The 22,677-nt window shown below is 45.6% G+C and overlaps 1 protein-coding gene across 1 annotated transcript; it reads left to right on the forward strand.

Moving 5' to 3' along the window:
- The first annotated feature begins 13,671 nt into the window (after positions 1–13,671).
- Positions 13,672–18,745, forward strand: GSTK1 (glutathione S-transferase kappa 1). Its single transcript, XM_040260052.1, has 8 exons — positions 13,672–14,012; positions 14,514–14,595; positions 14,796–14,924; positions 15,250–15,350; positions 15,524–15,559; positions 17,605–17,721; positions 18,065–18,158; positions 18,434–18,745. Exons 1-8 carry the CDS (start codon positions 13,941–13,943, stop codon positions 18,481–18,483), a joined length of 681 nt encoding a protein of 226 aa, XP_040115986.1. The 5' UTR covers positions 13,672–13,940; the 3' UTR covers positions 18,484–18,745.
- The last annotated feature ends 3,932 nt before the right edge of the window (positions 18,746–22,677 follow it).

Raw genomic sequence — 22,677 nt, forward strand, 5'->3', positions numbered from 1 at the left:
TGCTACATGTAAAACAGATAACCCCCACTTACCTACTGCATAGCCCTGGGAACTCTGTGCAATATCATGTAACAACCTAAATGGGAAAAGAATTTGAAAAAGAATAAATACATGTATGTGTGTAACAGAATCACTTTGCTGTACACCTGAAACTGACACAACATTGCAAATACTCCAGTAGATACGGATACTGATACTCCAATAAAAAATAAAGAGTTTAAAAAATTACTAAAATATTTTTTTAAAGGAAACAGCCATAAAACAAGACATTTAAAAAAAAAACAATCCCAAGGAGAAACATTCATGGAAAAAATCTCACCTCAGCAGCTGCACCCGTCTCCCAAGTCCCACCTTCCTCTCTCCTACCCTGTGGTCCCCAGAGTCAAGATGACTTAAGCTTGGGGTCCTGGCTCGGCTATTTACGGGTCTGTGACTCAGGCGTGTTACTGCCTGTCTCTGAACCTCAGTTTCTGTATCTGTAAAATGGGAATAATGATAAGAATATCGACTGCCTAGGATTTTCTGTCTCAGCCTCAGAAATGAGTGAGAGAAAACACTGGCCCAGAGTAAGCTCTCAGGGACCACTGGCTGTTCATTGTCTAAAGGTGAGGGATGGGAGGCTGAGAGGCAGGGTGTTGGAGAATGAGGACACTCAGAGCAGGTCAGATGAGAAAAGGCCACAGCCCAGACTGATCCGGATGCACACAGAGGACCAGTCCCGAACCAGGGACTCCGGTAGAACACAGCTTAATCTGTAGCAGCTCACCCGCCCCAGCGGGGAGGGAGGAAGAGGGGGCACCCTGAAGGGTCCAGCTCCTGCACCCACTCCTGACAACATCAGAAAGACTCCAGGGTTTAGTGCCTTGGCAGTGGTTCAAATCTCTGTCTGGAACAAAGCAGGGCACTGGGTCAGGGGTCAGCAAACCCTCGGTCGAGACTCACAGTAACTATCTGAGGTTCTGTGGGGCCCTGTCACAAGTCCTCTAGGTTCTTCTGTAGCACAAAACCCACTAGAGGCAACATGTATGGCTGTCCTCCAATAACATTTGATTTACTGACACTGAAATATGAATTTATATAATTTTTCACGTATCAGGAAATATTCTCTTGTTTTTCAACCATTTAAACATGCAAAAAGCATTCTTGGCTCATGAGCTCTACAAAAATAGGCAGTGGGTCGGATTTTGACCCCCCAAACCCCAGTTTGCCAACCGTGCACTTGGCACTTTCTCCAACCCAAGGGGGAAGCGAAACCCACCACCAAACTCCACTTATCTTCACTGTCAACCAGAGACACTCGTCATGACAATTTTTGCCATGTTTCGAACACGGCAACTTTCCGAATATTTTTGCCACTTCCAATCTCTCCAGCTTTCATCCACTGCTTTGCAATCCCTAAAACACAACGCTTTAATTGTCTGTGAAAAATAAAGACTCATCTAACGCCTTGGTCCTGCCTCCCCCACCACTTCCCCATCACCACAATGCTGTTAAGGACAGACATACAGGCCCCAAGTGAGTTTTTATCTAAAGCTCTGAGAGGGACCACCCTGAAGCTATTCAATCGAAAACAAGGAGTAAAGGCTGGCAGACAGGTTCCTACGGAGTCCCTGGGAATGTTGTAGAGGCTATGTCTCTGACTCTGAAATGATCACAGTCCTACAAACTCCTGCTGTCAGACTGGACCCTTGGCTGCCTTTCTCTTAGTGGATTTGATCCAGGGGCAGCACTTACATCTTTGCATTATTTCAGACGGTCGGTAACTGGCTGGTTTATTATACAATGGCAGGAGAGGCCTAGCGTCTGTGTGGCACCAGAGAAGGACCTGGAAGATCCTTGGTGTCAAAGATCTAGACTTGAGTCTCCACTTGGGTGATCTTTGGAAAGTCACTAAACCTTTCTCAGCCTCAGATTCCCTTCCAAGGAAACAGCAATGATGGGAATATTCACTTCAAAGGGTTATTTGGAGGTTCAGAGGAAATAATACATTTGTGCGTAATAAACCAGAAACCTCTATATGAAGGTAAATGCATTTATTCATTCAACAAAAGTGTGCTGTATATGGGCTACTACCTGAACTGGATGCTGAGAACTCAAAGGTTAAGGCAAAAAAAAAACTTTCACCTCCCTGAGCTCAAAGGCTGGGAAAGAACAACTCATTAAACTACAGTGTGGAAAACACTTCAGGGGAGGTCTGTGTACTGCGAGGTCAGCGCTGTGCCTCAAACTGCAAAGGTTCATAATTAAAACCCCCTCTCTACAAAACATGACAAGTCCTGATCTTCCTGATATCTCCTTCTGGGCTGGAGAGAGAGGAACTCAGAATAGAACGCTCATCTCTCAATCTCACTGGCCAGTTAGGAAAGATGAGGATGGAGAGAAGAAATGTCCCGCTGAGCATCCTTGGAGATCTCCATCAGTGCCTAAGGATGCAAAACACAGGGGTCCTGTTACCTGTGGCCCTCCCTAGGGAAAGCTGCTGTTTGCATTTCCTCCCCCAGAGCCCTCAGAGACTACAAATAAATCCCTGGTTTATTCAAACCAGATGCTACAATATATCGTGGTTGGAAGCCCTGAGTGACAGAAACACTTCACAGGGAGAGGATGGCAATTCAACTCTTGGGAAAGACAGGAGACCTCATGGGATCCCAGTCTGGCTTCTAATCTCATCTCACTTACTGGAAGAGGCCCTCAGCTCACATTCTACTCATCAACACAGCAAGAAACATGTGCTTGCCTATGGATTCAAAGGCCCGGAAAGATGCCTTGGAAAACAGATGAGCCACGTGGAGTGCTCATCTGTACAGGGGCCTGCAGCCACCCTCCAGCACTACCTCCTAGTCACGATCTGGCTTCCCAAGGGAGAACAGAGTATCTGTCAGGAGACTGGTGTGGGGGTGTGGGCGAGAGAAGCGGGACTCTGGATCCTTTGCTGAGGTTGCAGACAGAAGGAACCGTGGTTTAACTCCTACGCTCACACCTCGCCTGCCACCTCTGATCACCTGCCCGAGCAGGGGACCTATCTCAGGCTCCCCGCCCCACCTGTGTTAGTCCCTCAGTCATGTCCTATTCTTTGGGACCCCTTGGACTATCATCTGCCAGGCTCCTCTGTCTGTGGAATTCTCCAGGCAATAATACTGGAGTGGGTTGCCATTCCCTTCTCCAGGGGATCTTCCCAACCCAAGAATCAAACTTGGTTTTCCTGCATTGCAGATTCTTTACCATCTGAGCCACCATGGAAGCCCTCGCCCTGCCTGGGATGGTCCTCACAGGCAGCAGCATCAGGAAGTAGGACTGGGTGAAGTCCTCTGTGCTCATCGTGGAGGGTGTGGAGACAGCAACAGAAAGGAGATAAAGTCACAGGCAAGCTCTGGCCACAGAGGGACTGAGGTACAAGAAAGGAAAGGCCATGTGACCCAGTGGATCTCTGGTTGAGCAGATGATGGAACAATGCTCCAGGGAATCAGTACCCAGACAGCATGGTGGATGAAGCCCAAAGTTCAAGCTGCAAACAGACAGTCGGATCTACTCTCCACACTGCCTGAGGCAGCCTGCTGACAAAGGAAGACTAGCCACAGTCATATTGAAAGACTAACTCATCTATCTCTTCCCCAAAACCTTGGGCCAGGACTTCCATCACATCACAGCAGAATGAAGGCTAAGTGGACTCCATCCATCAGTTAATTATGGTGAGGAAGATGAGCAAGGAGGCTAAAATGATTTGCTCTGGACTGTGTTCAGTTAGCTGTGCGTTTATGTTTTATAATGTTTACTTTTGACTAAGATTTGTTCAATTTTATGTGATATGTAGGTTAATGAACAAAAATCGAATATCTCCAAATACTGTAAGCTATGGTTTTAACCTTTGGTTGAACTAATCAAATTGTTAGTAACTAAAACGCCTTTGCCTCTGCAGTTTATCTTATCATGAATTATTCAACTAAGTTCCGTATCTGTATCTTAATATCAAAAACTACTAATACAGTTTAATATTTTGGCACTGATTATATTCATTGTACCTGATGGCAGAAATTTTTCTTTTGTTTTTTTATTTCAAAGGCTAAGTGGTAGCTGAAGAAAGTGTCTGGCAACTCCTGATCTGAAGAGGTCATTCCACAAAGTCAAACCATATGGCCTGAGTCTCCTTCCTCTTGGGTCCCCCATGGCACAGGGCTTTGTGACCACCCCCTCTTTTAAAATTCTCCATCCTTGACTTCAGATCTGTTCAGCTGCCTGGTTTTTCTCCTGTTTCCTTATCTATCAAGCGCCCTTCAAACACAGAACTCGTCACCATTTGTGCACTTCCTCTGCCACCATCACTAAAGTGACCAACCAGGCAGGTTTCAAAGCTGAAATCCCCATATCTCAGAAAACCCTTGGTGTCTGGGCAAACCAGAGCAGTTGGTCACCCTAGCACCACCCAAATGACTGAAGCTAAATTCAGGTTTCAACTGCAGTCATGATATTCTCTTCTGCTCCCTTCCTTTACAAGCAGATATACACACACTTGAACTTCACCCATGCACCTGCTGAAAAGCCTCCTGTTACTATAGCTCTTCAGACTGGCAAACTAAGCCCTGAACACTGTATCTCAGGTCTACATTTTCTGACAGATCTTGCTGCTTTATTTTTTTTCCATTCTACAGAGTATAACCACCTACAGGGCCTAAAGGCTTGGTTCTCTTATTAAACTTCAATTATGGAAAATTTCCAACATACAGAAAAGAAGAGAAACAGTACAAAAATCCTCTGTGTTTCACAACCTCAAGTACTACCAACACTTTACCAGTACTGTCTATTGAAAGTATTTGAGTAGGGTTATTCTATGACTCAAATATTTCCAGTAGCCTTAACCCAAAAGATTCTGTGGGTTCTGAAGTAGGCAATTGTAGCAACTTTGTGTCGTTTCCGCTAAATGCCAGGGCCATTCTCAGTCTGTGTTTTCACTGCCGTCAAATTGCCATTTGTGTGTTTGTCCTGTGAGTTTTGGGTCTTCCAGTTCTACTTTGCCAATGTCAACAATGGTTATGTAGGCTCTGCTTCAGTTAACTTGCTCAGTTGCTTCGGTCATGTTCGATTCTTTTTGAACCTATGGACTGTTGCTCGCCAGGCTCCTCTGTCCATGGGATTCTCCAGGCAAGAACACTGAAGTGGATTGCCATGCCCTGCTCCAGGGGCTCTTCCCAATCCAGGGGTCAAACCTGCATTTCCGGCATTGCAGGCGTAGTCTTTACCCACTGAGCCACCTGGGAAGCCCGAACTTAGCTTAAGTCCCTCTAAAAATGGTTCTGCTTATATTCCTGATTCCTCTGTCTCTCTGGCCGTTTGTAATGAGTGCTCAGCAACACAGATCCTGTAACTGTCTATTTTCTCATAAAGCAGTTGGGTAATTTCACATTATTCTTTATTTTAAGGAGTTCTACATTAGTCCTAAACTACCTGTTTCTGTTCTCATATAAAAAATATCAAGAAGGAAAATCTTAAGATCCTTTTGTCCATTGTTTTCTCTTAAAACTAGGTTTTAATTACTTTCCAAATCTCTCCTCCAGCTTTCCTAAAGAAAGCTTAGGACCATATCTCTGAATTATTAGACATTCTCACCCAGGGTATACTGGCAAAGTCGTTCTCTGGAAAAGAAAGGGAGGAAGGAAGGAAGTGATATTAGGAGGAAGGGAAAGAGGGAAGGAAGAAGGAGACAAAGAAAAGCAATCCCTATGTGTAGCATTTTTTAAATTTCCATTGTGTCAATTCACCCACCATGATGGAATCTGAACCAACAAGATGTCACTGGACCGGAAGTTGGTGGGAGAGATGCACACCACCCATGCCCTCTTGCTGTAGGAATCAGCTACAACTGCATACTCTGTCTTTTCAGGCAAAACAGAGGAAAGATTGAACTTAATGATTCCAGAGCTATACAACCCAGATTTCAACACGGTACTAGTTCTGTAGATTTCAACACAATGCTAGTTCTGTGACCTTGGGCAAGTTGCTTAACTCCTGGGAGGCTCGATTTCCTCATCTTTAAACTAGAGGTAATAAACATCTCTGTCTCATGGGGTTACTGTTGTAACAAGCAAAATTCTTAGAATAGTGCCTTGCATACCTTAGCCACTGTAACGCATTTCATGTTATTATTCGGGACCGAAAATCAAATGGTGTTATATAGACTTACCGCCACTAGGTGCCACCCTCCTCATTTCCGCAGCACAAACCCTTTCTGCAGTTATTTGCTACTCAATACGAAAGAGGTCATTAATTCAGTCACAGGAGAGAACTGACATTTTCCCCCCTTTCATCTCCCAGTTTAAGCTTCATATTTTCTTTTGAAAATCCACTAGGAACCCAGTTAGTGATCCTTGAGTGCAGCCATCTGTAAAACTCCAGGCAGAAGTTATTTTCAATCTTATAGGAAATAAAACCAAAGTTATAATAGTTCGTTAGAGAAGGGTCAGCCCCCGATACTTGCTTTCCTCGCCTCTCTCTTCTCGCTCAAAAGAAGACAAGATGGCTTCAAATGTGACTCCACTTATCACATCACTCAATTCCCTGAAACGCTCTCCCAGAAAGGAGACTGACCTAGATCAGTTGAACAACAGTTCATGTCTGTAAATATTTACTGAGCTACTGTATATGTGAGATACTATGGCAAGCAGTAACAATATAAGGTGAATAAGAACCATATAGAAAGGAACCTACCTATCACAAATTTACTAAATATTCGTAGAAATAAAATATTAATTTTTAATGAACCCAACAACTTACTTTAAAAACTTACACAGAAGAATAAAAGCATCTATGGTGGCACTGGTAAAGAATCCACCTGCCAGAGCAGGAATAAGAGACATGGTTTCAGTCTCTGGGTCGGAAAGATCCCCTGGGGGAGGAAATGGCAACCCACCCCAGTATTCTTGCCTGGAGAATCCCATGGAGAGGAGCTTGGTGGGCTACAGTCTATGGGGTCACAAAGAGTCAGACAGGACTGAGTGTCTGAGCACTAGACAGTAAGTCATACTTACCTCTCCCAGATATGAAGACATACTGCTAAGTTATAGTCGGATTAATAACACAGGAAAATGAGCATGAAAATGGACTCATTTATTCATTGGAACTTAAGATATGATAAAATGTGAACCACCTATAAGTGGGCAAAGGATAGATCATTCATTAAATGATACTGCGGATGAGGCTCACTGGAAGTTGGCTTCCTTCCTCTTACTTTATACAAAGGCATCCAAATGGATAAAAGACCTAAACATGGAAGGTAAAATTACAAAATCATAGAAGAAAATATAGAATAACTTTGCGACTAAAGGATGAGCCAAAAGCTCAAAAATTGGTTGGAGTTCCAGTCAATGAAAAGCACAGATGGTTGTCAAGGAGAAGACTTTCACAACATAACAGACCACTGGCTAGACTATACAAGGAAAACCAGGGCACACACACAGAGGCAGAGGAGACTCAGTGGTTATCAAGAGAGGCCCTCACTCTCATCTATAACCAGAAAGGTCCAACAATAATATACTATTCTGCATTCATCAGAATGGCCCCAAATCACCACATGTTGGCAAGGAAGTGGAGAAAGGAAAGCTTGGTGTCTCCAGCTGGAGTGTGAAGCTGTACCATCATCCTGGAGAGCAATCTATCAGGACTTGGTGAAATAAGCCACACTCCTGGGGACATTCCCAAGAGAAGCTGTAGCACAGATTCAGGGGGACAGAGATGAGGATGTTCCTCATGGCACGGTTTATAGAGGTAGGACTCTGAGTTTTCACTGTTAGGGGTATGTTTTCAGTCCCTGGTTGGGGGAACTAAGATCCCTCAAGCCTCTAGTTTCCGATTAAAAAAAAAAAAAAAAGGTCTCTTTAAGAACGATTCCCTAAATTGCTATTGTCAAGTATGTGCACATTAACCCAAAAGCCTGAAAATACATTTCCTCACTGATTTGTTCACAGCGTGTGGTGCTCTTTTGCAATTCTTAGCAAAGGAACAGAGCAGACAGGGATATTCACCCAGAAGAGAGTGAAGACTGTGCATGCCTTTAAAATCGGGAGGAATAACCAGGCAGATGCAAAGGGTCTTTTGCGCAACTGGGCAGTGAAAGTGAAAGTCACTCAGTCATATCCTACTCTTTGTGACCTCATGGACATACAGGCCATGGAATTATCCAGGCCAGAATACTGGAGTGGGTAGCCCTTCCCTTCTCCAGGGGATCTTCCCAACCTGGGGATCGAACCCAGGTCACCCACACTGCAGGCGGATTCTTTACCACCCAGGTCACCCACACTGCAGGCGGATTCTTTACCAGCTGAGCCACAAGGGAAGCCCAAGAAAACTGGAATGGGTAGCCTATACGTTCTCCAGCAGATCTTCCTGACCCAGGAGTTGAACCAGGGTCTCCTGCATTGCAGGAAGATTCTTTACAAACTGAGCTATCAGGAAGCCCTGAGTGGCTGCCAGTTGGCAAACATATGCCATCATCGACTTGTGCACTGTTGGCTACCATAGGCTGCAATAAAAATAAAAATAAAAAAATCCACCAGGCACACATGTCGAATCAGAAGCTAGAATGTTATTTTGTTTTAAGGAGGTGGTTCTGGGTCCAAGAAAGGGACTCAACCACTGGAGAGTTTAGAAGTCCCAGTTGCAAAATATTCACTAGGTTTGTTCATTTTTCTCACAGAAGGAACACAAAGATAAAAATACTTGAGTGGCCTGAAATGTGCTTAGGGAATGACCTTGGAAGTAAAGAAGGAAAAGGACATCACAGACATTCTTTCAGGCGCAGTTCCCACGGACAGAGCTGAATAACAAGTTCTCTAGCAGTTTTGAAACTGAAATCTGGTCAGGGAAAGGTGATCAGGTGCCCTCTTTGAGAATAATTTCCAACCCAGGATGCAGCCACCACAGTTTAGTGTCAAGTTCACAGAGGTCAGGAGCTAGAATGTTATTTTGTCCTAGGGAGCTGGTTCTGGATCCAAGAAAGGCACTCAACCACTGAAGGGTTTAGAAATCATAGCTCCAATTTCCACAGGTTCAATTCCCACCTCCACCACTTATAAGCTTTATGACCTTATGCAAGTTTCTGAATCTCTTCATGCCTCAGTTTCCCCATCAATAAAACAGGGACCGTGGTGATAATAGTACGTACCTGAACAGCCATTTTAGAGGACAGTTTTGTCAGTTTCTCAAAGAATTGAACATAAACTGAATGTTAGACCCAATTATTTCACTGCCAGGTATCTACTCATGAGAAATAAAAGCTTTCTCATACTAAAACATGTATGCAAATATTCCTGGCAGCATTGTTTGCAATGGCCAACAACTGCAAATATTCCAAATGCCCATCAAATGGTGAATGGATAAACAGAATGTGGTACATCCATGCAATGGGGTGATTCAAAGCCCTCAGGAGACATCTAGTGGTTGTATGACCTCAGAAAGTGCCCCAGTTTTCAGACAGTTCCCACTTCTACTCCCAGCCTGCAGGAGAAACCACTGCTGTTTTCTACCTTCTCTGACAACTTTATACAAATGAAATCACATGATAGGGAGTCCTTTGCATCTGTTTTCTTTCACTGGGCATATCTTTTGTCACAACCGGAGTTGGAACATGCTACTGGCATCTAGTGGGTAAAAGTCAGGGATGTTAGTAAACATCCTACAGCATATGAGAAGCCCACCCCCCCAGCTCCCCAGGCCCCTCCACCCCTCAACCGCCCCCCCATATCCTCACCCCCAAACACACAAAAAATCATCTGGTCCAAAATGTCAGTAGTGCTGAGGTTGAGATATTCTGCACTACTGGGAAGTGTGAACCGATGAACCAACGAATCGTTCTCTAGACTTGAATTTAAGGATTGTCCTTTCAAATTCTGAGAAAAATCTCTGAAAGTATTTCCACACCCTCTCCCTTCACACACAATTTAAAATTGGTCTCTCTAGCAATTATATTTTTAAAGAAGTCCCCGGGATGGGAGAAATATCACAATTATTATATCAGAGGCCCTGTGATGCTCTGCACAGATTCCCTTTCAGACATGACCAATCCCAACTCATAGGGCGTTGCCAGCAGACAGCTACACCTCAGTCAAGGTCAAGCCCTCTTCTGAGGGCAGCTCACACCCTATGACAGCTTTATTGCAGGGTTGGGGGGCGGCAGACGGGAGATGGCAAGTAAAGAGCAACTCTGAAGGACCATCCTAGCTTCAGAATTCCCTGGAGGTTGGCTGGACCTTTGTTCAGACAGCATCACAGCACAGGGTCTTTCTCTCCTCCCCGTCTCGTACCTTCCTTTCCAAAGGGGACAATCATAAAGTCTATCCCCAATGAGGTTCCTCCTTTCTAATCTCCAAGAGTCAACTTTCCAACTGTGACACACTTGGAAACAATGACTCTGGCTTCTAAAATTTATTTTGAAACATGAACATTTTTAATGTATATTAAAAAAAATCTAATCCAACAGTGACAGAAAAATTCCTGCATACTAACCTCTAGTGACAGAAAGCCATCACTGGTTATTTCAGGATAGAGGTGGGGGGAGGGGCAGGGTATTGCCAAGAGACATGAGGCACTCAGGGGGTGACAGGTGTATTCACTCTCAACGGTGATGGTTTCACAAGTACATGCATATGTCATCATAGATTAAAGATTATACTTGAAATATGTGCAGTTTGGGGCTTCTCAGGTGGCACTAGTGGTAAAGAACCCACCTGCCAATGCAGGAGACATAAGAGATTCGGGTTTTATCCCTGGGTCAGGAAGATCCCCTGGAGGAGGGCCTGGCAACCCACTCCAGTATTCTTCCCTGGAGAACCCCATGGACAGAGGAGCCTGGCGGGCTACAGCCCATAGGGTCTCAAAGAGTCAGACACAACTGAAGCGACTTAGCATGCACACACACATGTGCAGTTTATCATATGGCAGTTATACCTCAATATAAAGCTGTTTTAGAAAGAAGAGGGGAGGAAAGAAATGATCAAGGCCTGAGAGGGACTCTGAAAAATTAAGAAAAGAATGTATAATCTCTACTACAGATATTTTCCGTTTTTCCACTGGTTTTTGCTTTTATCCATGTCCAGTATGTATGTATTTTACGAAGGTATGTGCAGCTTAAGTTGCTTCAGGCGTGTCCAACTCTTTGCCACCTTCTGCACTGTAGCCCACTAGGCTCCTCTGTCCATGGGATTCTCCAGGCAAGAATACTGGAGTAGGTTGCCATTTCCTCCTCCAGGGATCTTACTTACAAAGTGATAATGACAGTATATATTAGCTGTTCTCAGCTATGATGTTGTCACACTGGTTTGTCCTGATGACCTGCAAGATGTTCCAACTAAATTTGTTATTAAATCATGTTGAAAATACCCAGTTTGCCAAGATTTACCTTTTAATATAGCACAGCATACCCAAGATTAGAACCACAATAATATCAACTTGAGTCTCTTGCATTTGGATGTGGTTTCTTATGTGTGAAAGCTAGCACACAGAATTTCACATCACCCTTGGCAAATCCTTAGGAAAATGTCAGGCACTGAGAACCAGTGATGTAAATACTCTGTTGTATCTTGGCAAATACAATGGCCTTCATAATTGACATTTTCCTTAAATCAAAATAAAATATACAAATGCTCATAAATCTTATAAATAAATCTCCCCTATTCTGCCAGTACAAGTTCCTAAAAGCAAATTCCTTCCTTTTTAAATTTTTCTTCCTGACTCCATCTCTCTGTCCTTCTTTCCTGATTGTCTTCCTTTGTGGGTAGATAATATACTCACATGGGTCAAAAATCAAAAAGTGTTAAACATTAGCTACAACAAAAACTACATTAGATACAACAAAAACTCTCCCCTTGCCCTGCTCCCAAGTACCTAGCTTCCCTCCTCAAAAGCAACTGGTTTTATCGGGGGTTTTTTGTCAGTATCAATGAACATATATGTGTGTATGATATATTCACAGACCTAGAGATTATTTAAACCCTTCAAAAAAAGATAAAAAATTATTTGCTTTGTTTTTCCCTTTTTTATATCTTCCAATATTAACACATAAACAATTTCCAAATTCTTTTATAGTTGAAAATATTATAAATATTGGTTTAATGAATTAGCCCCGTATGGATAAACATTTAGGTAGTTTTCCAATCTTTTGTTACTATAAACAATACTGTAATAAATAACCTCACAGCTCATCACACTGCATGTAAGTAAACATGTTTTTAGTATAAATTCTTAAAAAGGGAATTACTAGGTCAAAGGGTGTGTGCATGTTTAAAACAGAAAGGTACTGCTAAACTGACTTACACTCCCACCACTTACATAAGACAATGGTTTTCCACAGATCCCTGCCAACACCCTGAGTCATAAACCTTTTTGATCTCTGCCAACTTGATAGATGAAAACATAGCATAGTGTAATTTTAACTTGCAATTTTCATGTAGACAAGCAGGTTTGTGTTTGAGAGCCATCTATTTGTCCATTTCTGTGAAAGCTCTGTTCATATGATTTGCCTGCTTTCCCATGAACTTCTGTTCTTTTACTTTGTTGATTTTTTTCAACTCTTTCTACATGAGGATAACTAGCTTTTTGACTGTGAAAACGAACCCAAATATTTTTCCCAGTCATTTTTTTGACTGGCTGGATTTTGCCAGATTTTTTTAATTTTATGTAATTGTATTAAGTGTTCTCTTTTTACCAGAGACGAGGATGAGACAGGCTGGGACCTGGAATCATTTACTTAAGTGCTGCAATGCTTGCACTTAGACACACCTCTCCTGGAGCAACAAAATAAAAAGAACCAGGCTCCTCTGTCCACAGGATTCTCTAGGCAAGAGTACTGGAGTGGGTTGCCATTTCCTTCTCCAAACAAAGAAACTATATGGGACTAAACATAACTGCATGTATGAACAGGGCAAATTCTGGACAAAAGATACGAAGAGACCAAAAAACCCAACTGCCACTTCTAAAGGGCCTGGAGCAAAAGCTGGGATTTGGAACCAAGAGCTGGGTACTAAGCATGCCCCCTGCACACACCACCACCTGAAGAGTGGACAAACCACCTAAGCTACTCCCCCATCCCCCACCCCCGCCCTGATCCCTGGATACATCCCTACTTCACCCCACATTAGGAGCCAGCTTGGTGTGTGTGTGTGGACGGGAGGGCACACTTGGGGAGTGAGCAAGGGAACCTATGGTTTGTTCAGGAACACCCCCTCCCCCCACCCCGCCAGCAGGAGACCCAATGACGCCTTCCCTGAATTTTTTATCAGGCCTCTGATCCATTTCTATTGCATAAAAAGCACCAGTGGTCACGAGCCCGCCTGCCACTGCAGGAGACCAAAGAGGCCGCTCCATCCCTGGGCGGGGAAGATCCCCTGGAGCAGGAAATGGCAACCCACTCCAGTTTCCGTGCCTGCGAAATCCCACGGACATTGAGGCCTGATAGGCTACAGTCCATGGAGTCACAAAGAATCGGACACGACCGAGCACGCTCCCACGCAGAAGTTCGAAGGAGGCCAAGAACTCCGGTCAGTAACAAGCCTTCTCTGGTTCAGAGAGGTCAACAGGCTTGCCAGAGGTGCACAGCTAAGTGTAGAGGTGAGCATTTCAAACCTCGCCCCTTTGCCCCACACTCCTCCCCAGGGCAGGGTAGTTACTCCTCCCATCCCCTCCGAGCAGAGCGGGTGAGCACACCTGCGAGCTCCTCAGGGGACCCCCTCACCCTCGACCCCCGCGGGTGCCCTCAGGGAACCCCCGCACACACCAACCGCCCACCGGACCCTGTCCCGGGGGCGGCTTCCCCCGGGAGGAGGCGCAGCCCGGGCGGGTCGGGGGCGGTCCTCGGGGGAGGCGGGGGGCGGGGGCGGGGCCGCCGCGCTCTGCAGGAAGGACGCAAGCGCCGCGGGTTTCCGGGGGCCAAGTTCACTTCGCGATCACGAGTCTGCAGCATGGGGTCCGTGCCCCGAACACTCGAGCTGTTCTATGATGTCCTGTCCCCCTACTCCTGGCTGGCCTTCGAGGTGACGCCGGGGAGCAGCTTCGCCCGGGGCTTGGGGAGTCAGAGGCAGAGGGAGGGGTCAGCAAATAGCGCAGGGACCTCGGTCTCATGAATTTCCTGGCAGTGCCCTACGCGGTTTAGGACAAACAGGTAGAGAGCCAGGACTGAAGGTCATTTTGTTGATAAACGGGATATGATCGCTGGCTCCAGGTGGAAGGAACCTTTATGTCTTAAGGCTCGGGTTTCCCATACTGGCTTGGAAGATGAGCAACTCCAGGAATCCAGAATATAAGCCCTCCGATGTCAGTTTTGGGGGGTGGGGTGCAGAACAAATAAAAACTGTCCACAGGAGCAGAGATCCTGGAATTGATTACTAGGAATTGAGAGAGTTTTGCCCTTTCAAACCAAATTTAGGGTGTCCTCCTAACCCTTTCTCCGTGCCTATAGACTGGCTGATCAGTGCCATGAAATACCCTTCTCTCCTTCAGCCCTTTTCACTCTCCGTCTCCACCCCTCCCTGCAGGTCCTGTGCCGATATAAGAATATCTGGAACGTCAGCCTGCAGCTGCAGCCCACGTTAATTGGAGGGATCATGAGAGACAGCGGTACAAAGGCAGCGGCGTTTTTGGCGGGGATTTGAGGGAAGACTAATTTCAAACGTCCAGGGGAGCGGCCCTTCCACTGGGTCTCCTTATTGGCGGCAGCAGCTAGTAATATGCCCGCTGCCTGAAACCCAGGTAGGTGCATCCCCGGTCTGGGACCCTCAGGTGATCTCTCATCAGTAAGCCCAACTTTCCCCTTGCAGGAAACCAGCCGCCAGCTATGCTTCCCCGCAAAGCCGTATACATGAGAAGTGACGTTAGGCTCCTGAGCCAGCATCTCCAGGTTCCCATCCACTTCCCCAAGGATTTCTTCTCTGTGATCCTTAAGAAAGGTGAAGAGAGTGGGATATGGATGGAGCATAAGGTTTCAGCAGTGGACTTGGAGATTGCAAAGCCAGAAAGGAGGGGTTCCGTTGATTCCATTAAGTGAAGGAAACTTTGGGAAAGCTCAGCATCAGAGCTGATCATGCAGAAGGTTGTGGAGACAGAAGGGGAGGGAGAGCAGGATGGATCAGTGATCAGAAATGCAAATGGGAGGCTGAGGGTGATGGAGCACTGGCGGGTGGGGGGCTGGGGGGAGATGAGAAGGAGGAAAAACCTGGTCTTCATGGGAAACAACTTAGAGAAGGCCCCTCTCCGAGTGCCTCTGCCCTACAGGAAGTTTGACAGCCATGCGCTTCCTCACTGCGGTGAAGATGGAGCACCCGGAGATGCTGGAGAAAGTGTCCAGAGAACTGTGGATGCGTGTCTGGTCACGGGTGAGGGTTGGGCTCTGGGCACCCACTTTCGGGGAGACCCAGGATGACTTGGTGACCCTCCCCTAGGCCTGGAGTCCAGGTCCTGCCCTCCTCCTTGTTCACTGACCTGGTCCACTGGCCTCCATCTCACTCCTCACTGCGCCACCCCCTCATACTGACTGTCCTCTTCCCAGGATGAAGACATCACGGAGCCCCCGAGCATCCTGGCCGTGAGTGTTCCCGCTCCTCTCCTGAGTAATCTGAGGACAGTTGACCTCTGGGGGCAGACAGGACATTGTTTATTATTGGGTGGAAGAGGTCATAGTTATCGGGGGAGAAAGGATGTTTGAGAGGCCAAATTACTAAACGGTTGGAACTAAGAAGACTCTCGAAAGAATGTATCACGGGTGAAAAAGGAAACGTATTTGATGAAAGAAGGTGGTACATGTGGTATCTGCAGATGTGGAGACTTTAAGTAGTGGCAAGTCGTGGCCCTAAAAACTGCAACACAAACCTCACCGTCACATCTAAGAGACATAAAAAAACAGGCTTTGGAAAGACAAAGAGAGATCACTGACTCAAGCCAGAAGTATTCAGAAAGTCCAAATGAGAAAAGTGGAAATAGCTCCAAATGTCAAAATGTGTGCCAGCCATATTTAGATGTAAAAAAGTTTTTCTTCAGGATTAAATCAGGAAATTCAACACCGCATTTTTTCCTCTTAAGTTTCTTCCCCCCTTAACCCATAAGGGTTTCCCTTGTGGCCCAGCTGGTAAAGAAACTGCCTGCAATGCAGAAGACCTGGGTTTGATCCCTGGGTTGGGAAGTTCCCCTGGAGAAGGGAAAGGCTACCCACTCCAGTATTCTGGCCTAGAGAATTCCATGGACTGTATAGTCCAAAGTGTCGCAAAGTGTCGGACACGACTGTGTCACTTTCACTTTCACTTTAAGTTTACAAAAGACAGGAGAAGGCAATGGCAACCCACTCCAGTACTCTTGCCTGGAAAATCCCATGGACGGAGGAGCCTGGTAGGCTGCAGTCAGCTGAGGCATATTCAAATGTAATATATAAAATGACAAGTCACAAAAAAAGTTAAATGTGTAAAGCATGCCCAGTATATCCTCCTGTGTTTTCATTCCTGCAAAGTCTATGCATTGGCTTGCTTTTTCACTTAATATTTAATAATCATTTCCCATGTCATTTAAAACTGTTGGAGAGAATAACTGTTAGGTTCCACATAGCATTCCATTCGTGGGTGTACTTCTGTTTACTGAACCAGTTCCCTGTTGTTGAGCACTTGGCCAAAATAAAGTTCTCTGATGTAACCGGGTCAAAGACAAGAAGTCATGCCTGACTTCATATTTCCCACTCCAGGTCAAGGGGGTCAGGCTGCAATACTTGTCAACCCCAGCTATGTATTAAAATCATTTACAGCACCTGGACACCATCACTCAGAAATTCCCATGTAATTTGTTCTCGAGGATGACATCCAAACAGATTTTCAAAAAAGCTCCCCCAGGATATTCTAATATGTGCGGCCAAAGTTGAGAATCACTGATCCCAACAAACCCCAAAGTGAAACCTTTAACATTGTCTGAAGCTAGACACTGGTGGCTGCAGCCATGTGCCCTGTCCAGAGTCCTCAGGAAATTCTATGGGAATTAGAGCCCAGCCCTTGGATTCAGGAATTCTGAGAAGTAGGAAGGCACGAGCCCCCAACTTAAAGTCAAGGGACTTGGATTCTAGCATTGGTTCTGCTAACAAGCTCTTTAACACTGACCAAAATATGTACCATTTCTGGACTGCAGGCTCCTTGTCTGCTTTGTTTTAGCTTTTTTACATGTTTGTTTATTTGGCTGCACCGGGTCTTAACTGTGACATATGAACCCCTAGTTGCAGCATATGGGCTCTGGTTCCCTAACCAGAGATTGAACCCAGGCCCCCTGCACTGGCAGCACAGAGTCTTCCACCACTGGACCACCTGGGAAATCTCTCCTGACCTGTTAATGAAGTGGTTGGGAAGCTGGCCTCTCAAAATGCCCTCTGGCATTAAATTTCTACAATTATGACTCTTTGCCACCCACTCTTTCTACCAATCTCATGATTTTGAAGGCAAAAAACATAGCCCCTCTTGGCAAAGACAGACCTCCACTCGTGGGTAGGTAAAAGTGCTGTGGATAATGTGGGGGCAGAAAATAAAATGACCAGAGTTTTCTCCTGAGATTCCCACCTGCACCAACACAGACACACTTGTTTTCCCTACCACATCCCTTCAGGCTGCAGAGAAGGCTGGCATGTCCATGGAACAAGCCCAGGAACTTCTAAAAAGGGTCTCAACACCACAAGTGAAGAACCAGCTCAAGGAGACCACTGAGGCAGCCTGCAAATACGGGGTGAGCAATTCTGTCCCCACCCCTGTATTGAGACAGAGAATCTTGACCAGGTCCCCAAGCTCCTAAGCAAAAGTTACTCCCCAACTGTGAGTCCTCCGAGATCTCCAAGATCACCCTCATCCTCTTCCTTCCTTTCCCTGGGCCCAAGGAAAGGAGGGAGAGAGCTAGATGATGAGAGAGGAGGCAGAATACTCTCCTTAGAACCCTGGAACCTCTGGAACCTCTCATCGAATACCTCTGGCTACTTTGTGTCTATGACCTCACACCAGTGTTGACTTGCAGCCTTCAACCACAGCCCTGTAACCACCTGCTCCTTCGCCCTACTGCCCTGTTACTTCTCCAGGCTTTTGGGCTGCCCATCACTGTGGCCCACCTGCATGATGAAACCCACATGCTCTTTGGCTCCGACCGGATGGAGTTGCTGGCGCACCTGCTGGGTAAGTTACACGTTCATACTGACTGCCCTTGAGCCCACCCCTGCATTATATCAGTTGCCCAGAAGGATGGATTAAAGAATTTTTAAAAAAATGTTCTAGGCACTTCCGATAACGGCACCTCATACAGAGGTAGGTGTGCTTGAGGTGGAGTGGGGAGGGGCCACCTTCTTCTACAGGAGAGAAGGAAGCCTTCCGTACCCAGCACCCAGGAGCTCTTCCTGGAGAGAATCCCTGAGGGCTTGTGGGGCCTCTGACTCCTCATCTTTTCTATTCAGGAGAAAAGTGGATGGGCCCTGTGCCTCCAGCTGTAAACCCCAGACTTTAAGCCCAAAGCCCAGAGGAAGCAAGACGATTGGTATTAAAAAGCAAACCATCTGCTTACCCCTCCTCCACTGTGGGGCCCTGGGACTCTGGTTTCCTATCTGATAGAGGTTCTTGTCTGGTCCTGGGGTGTGCTGGGGGGCTGGAGGGCGGGGGGGCGGGCAGGACAATACACCATCTGTCATTAGTCTCACCAAGTGCCTCTGAGAACCTCCAACTCTGCTTTCCACAGAATAAACCTAATGCCATTACGCATCATATTTCTCGGTCTGTGTCCTCCCTGGTGTTTATCTGTTCTTGTTCCTACAGCCACATCCTGGCCACTCTAGGTGTTTGAGAAGAACAGTTCTTTGTGTGCCCCCAGCCCTTTGCCCACTTTGGGGCAGCTTATGTGAAGGGAGCAGGAAATAGTCCCTCTTTCTCTTCTACAGAAGTTTCTTAAGTCTGTCAGAGACAGAAAGCTAAGCCAGATGGATTCTGCAACTAACCAGTTGGGCACTGTCTTCTGACCAGCCATGGTGCCTGAGACACAGACTGGGTCAGGAAGCCCAGGGGAAGTGGAGGCTAGTGAGAACCCCAGCATGGCTGAGCTTGCGTCCAGATGTTTAAATGGGGTCCGGCTACTCTGACCAGCAGGGGCTGGGAGAGGCCGTGCCAGGAGACTGGCCAGAGCTGCCAGGGCCTGAAGAAGTTGCTCATCCCCTCAGGGTGCCTTCCCCTCGCTCACAAAGCAGATCCCAAGGAAAGGCCAGGCTTCTCCCTGGCCCACTATGACCCCTGTTCCCTCCCCAACAAACCTATAACTTTCCCACTCCCTCCAGTTAATCACTGAGAGCTCCTACTCTTCCTATGCACACTGTGCGATCATCAGAATGCCTCGTGTTTCAGTGGGGTCTGGACTTCTTGGAGAAGACTCTCTTCAGATGCTGAAACCACACTTGGATGCCTGTGTGGTGACTTCGATGGCTCAGAGGGCTTTCGGAGTTTAGATGCCTCTTCCCTTTGCTCTCTTCTCATCTCGTATTTCTGGCTTTCTCATCTCCTATCCCATGTTCCCCTCTTTTCTCCCATCACTTTCAGTCTTCCTCCTCTCCCCTTTTTTTCCATTATTCCAGCACACTCCAAGACTTCAACTCATCCTGACCATGCTTACCTGTAATGTAATGTCACAAGTATATCCCCAAATAAGCATTCTGTTTCTCCAAAGGAGACCTGTGACAATGTGCAGCTAATGCAAAAATAAAAATGAGAACCATAAGGGCAAATTAAAACAAAAAAGAGGGGCTTCCCTGGAAGTCTAGTGGTTAAGACTCTAAACTTCCAATGCAGGGGGCGCAGGTTCAATCCCTGGTTGGGAAAGTAAAATCCAACATGCCGAATGGCATGGCCAAAGAGTAAAACTTAAATTTTTTTTAAAATGGAACTTTCCATATATTGAAGTTAAATATAATCAACTATATTGAAGTTCTCATACATGTTGAGGGTGATTAGAGACAAAGCTTTGTGAATAAAGATGCTTGTCTCACCATGGCTTGTTGTATCAAATAAATGTCCACCAGGAGGATTTTTGAATAAATTATGGTACACCCAGGATGTAATGTTTCATAGCCATCAAAAATTATATTTGTGAAGAATTTTTAGCAACTTATAGGAACTTTGGAAATTCTTAGGATATAATATTGATTGGAAAAAATGATCAAACTGCATAGTATGGTCTCAATTATGTCTTGCATAAAGATATATTACAGAGGACATTAATCTGGAATAAATCTGAACTATTAATCTGGAATAAAATATATCAAAATGTTTCCATTTTATTTGCATACGTTTTTAGAAGATTATATATTTACTTTTGCCTGAGCTGGGCCTTCGTTGCTGCAATGGGCGCCACTCTTTGTAGGGATGTGCAGGATTCTCATTGCCATGGCTTCTCTTATTGCAGAGTATGGGCTCTAGATGCGTGGGAGTCAGCAGCTGGGGCTCACAGGCTCTAGAGCTCTGGCTAGCAGCTGGGGCACACAGGCTTAGTTGCTCCACAGCATTTGTGATCTTCCCTGGCCAGGGATTGAACTCGTGTCCCCTGCATTGGCAGGTGGATTCCTAACCACTAAACCACGAGGGATGGTGACAGCAGCCACGAAATTAAGAAGCTTACTCCTTGGAAGGAAAGTTATGACAGACCTAGACAGCATATTAAAAAGCAGAGACATTACTTTGCCAACAAAGGTCCAGTCTAGTCAAGGCTATGGTTTTTCCAGTAGTCATGTATGGATGTGAGAGTTGGACTATAAAGAAAGCTGAGCGCTGAAGAATGGATGCTTTTGAACTGTGGTGTTGGAGAAGACTCCTGAGAGTCCCTTGGACTGCAAGGAGATCCAACCAGTCCATCCTAAAGGAGATCAGTCCTGAGTGTTCATTGGAAGGACTGATGCTGAAGCTGAAACTCCAATACTTTGGCCACCTCATGCGAAGAACTAACTCATTTGAAAAGACCCCGATGCTGGGGAAGATTGTAAGGCAGGATGAGAAGGGGACAACAGAGGTTAAATGGTTGGATGGCATCACCAACTCAATGGACATGAATTTGAGTAAGCTCTGGGAGTTGGTGATAGACAGGGAGGCCTGGTGTGCTGTGATTCACGGGCTTGCAAACAGTCAGACACAACTGAGCAACTGAAATGAACTGAACTGAAACCACCAAGGAAGCCCCCTTATTTGTAGTTTTTTAAAAGATTGTTTATTCCAGTAAAAAAAATTTTTTTTCAAGAATTTATAGATTTACATTTGTATACAATTGTGTACCCTTCTCATTGTTTTCTAAATTTGTATCAGTTGCTTAATGTTGCCCTTGATGAAAGTGAAAAGAGGAGAGCGAAAAAGTTGGCCTAAAGCTCAACATTGAGAAAACAAAGATCATGGCATCCGGTCCCATCACTTCATGGGAAATAGATGGGGAAACAGTGGAAACAGTGTCAGACTTTATTTTTTGGGGCTCCAAAATCACTGCAGATGGTGACTGCAGCCATGAAATTCAAAGACGCTTACTCCTTGGAAGGAAAGTTATGACCAACCTAGATAGCATATTCAAAAGCAGAGACATTACTTTGCCAACTAAGGTCCATCTAGTCAAGGCTATGGTTTTTCCTGTGGTCATGTATGGATGTGAGAGTTGGACTGTGAAGAAAGCTAAGCACCAAAGAATTGATGCTTTTGAAGTGTGGTGTTGGAGAAGACTCTTGAGAGTCCCTTGGACTGCAAGGAGATTCAGTCTATTCTGAAGGAGATCAGCCCTGGGATTTCTTTGGAAGGAATGATGCTAAAGCTGAAACTCCAGTACTTTGGCCACCTCATGCAAAGAGTTGACTCACTGGAAAAGACTCTGATGCTGGGAGGGATTGGGGGCAGGAGGAGAAGGGGGCAACCGAGGATGAGATGGCTGGATGGCATCACGGACTCGATGGACGTGAGTCTGAATGAACTCCGGGTGTTGGTGATGAACAGGGAGGCCTGGCGTGCTGTGATTCATGGGTTCGCAAAGAGTCGGACACGACTGAGCGACTGAACTGAACTGAACTGCTTAATGCTGAATGCTCAGTCGAGTCCGACTCTGCGACCCCATGGACTGTAGCCCAGCAACTCCTCTGTCCATGGGATTATGTCCATTGACTACTTTGGTAAAAATACTGGAGTAGATTGCCATATCCTCCTCCAGGGGATCTTCCTGACCCAGGGATCAAACCCACATCTCTTGTAGCTTCTGTATTGCAGGCAGATTCTTTCCCACTGAGGCACCTGTGAAGCATCAATTTCTTAACTTAATCTTAAATCTTATCTCAGTGTAACTAGGATAATCTTTTATTTTAGAGGCAGATATTGCAGCCCTGGCCACTCCTCCTTCAAAGGCTCTAGAATCCTATTTTTCTAATCCAATAGCAGAATTTAATCTTCTCTGAAGGAATGAGACAATTTCTAGACTAATCCTTTCACATGTGATCTAGATTTCAATGTCTGAATTTATGGCAAATAGAATAAAAATTGACTGTATTAGTGAGGGTTGTCAAAGAATTAAAAACAGGATCAATAGGATATCGAACTTGGACCCTCAGGCCTTTGAACTTAGACTGGAACTGACCCCACCACATTTCCTGGGCCTCCAGTTTGCAGATGGCAGACTATGGGACTTCTCAGCTCCCATAAT

This window comes from Oryx dammah, unplaced genomic scaffold (genome assembly GCF_014754425.2).
Source record: "Oryx dammah isolate SB20612 unplaced genomic scaffold, SCBI_Odam_1.1 HiC_scaffold_18, whole genome shotgun sequence".
NCBI classification, from domain to species: Eukaryota; Metazoa; Chordata; class Mammalia; order Artiodactyla; family Bovidae; genus Oryx; species Oryx dammah.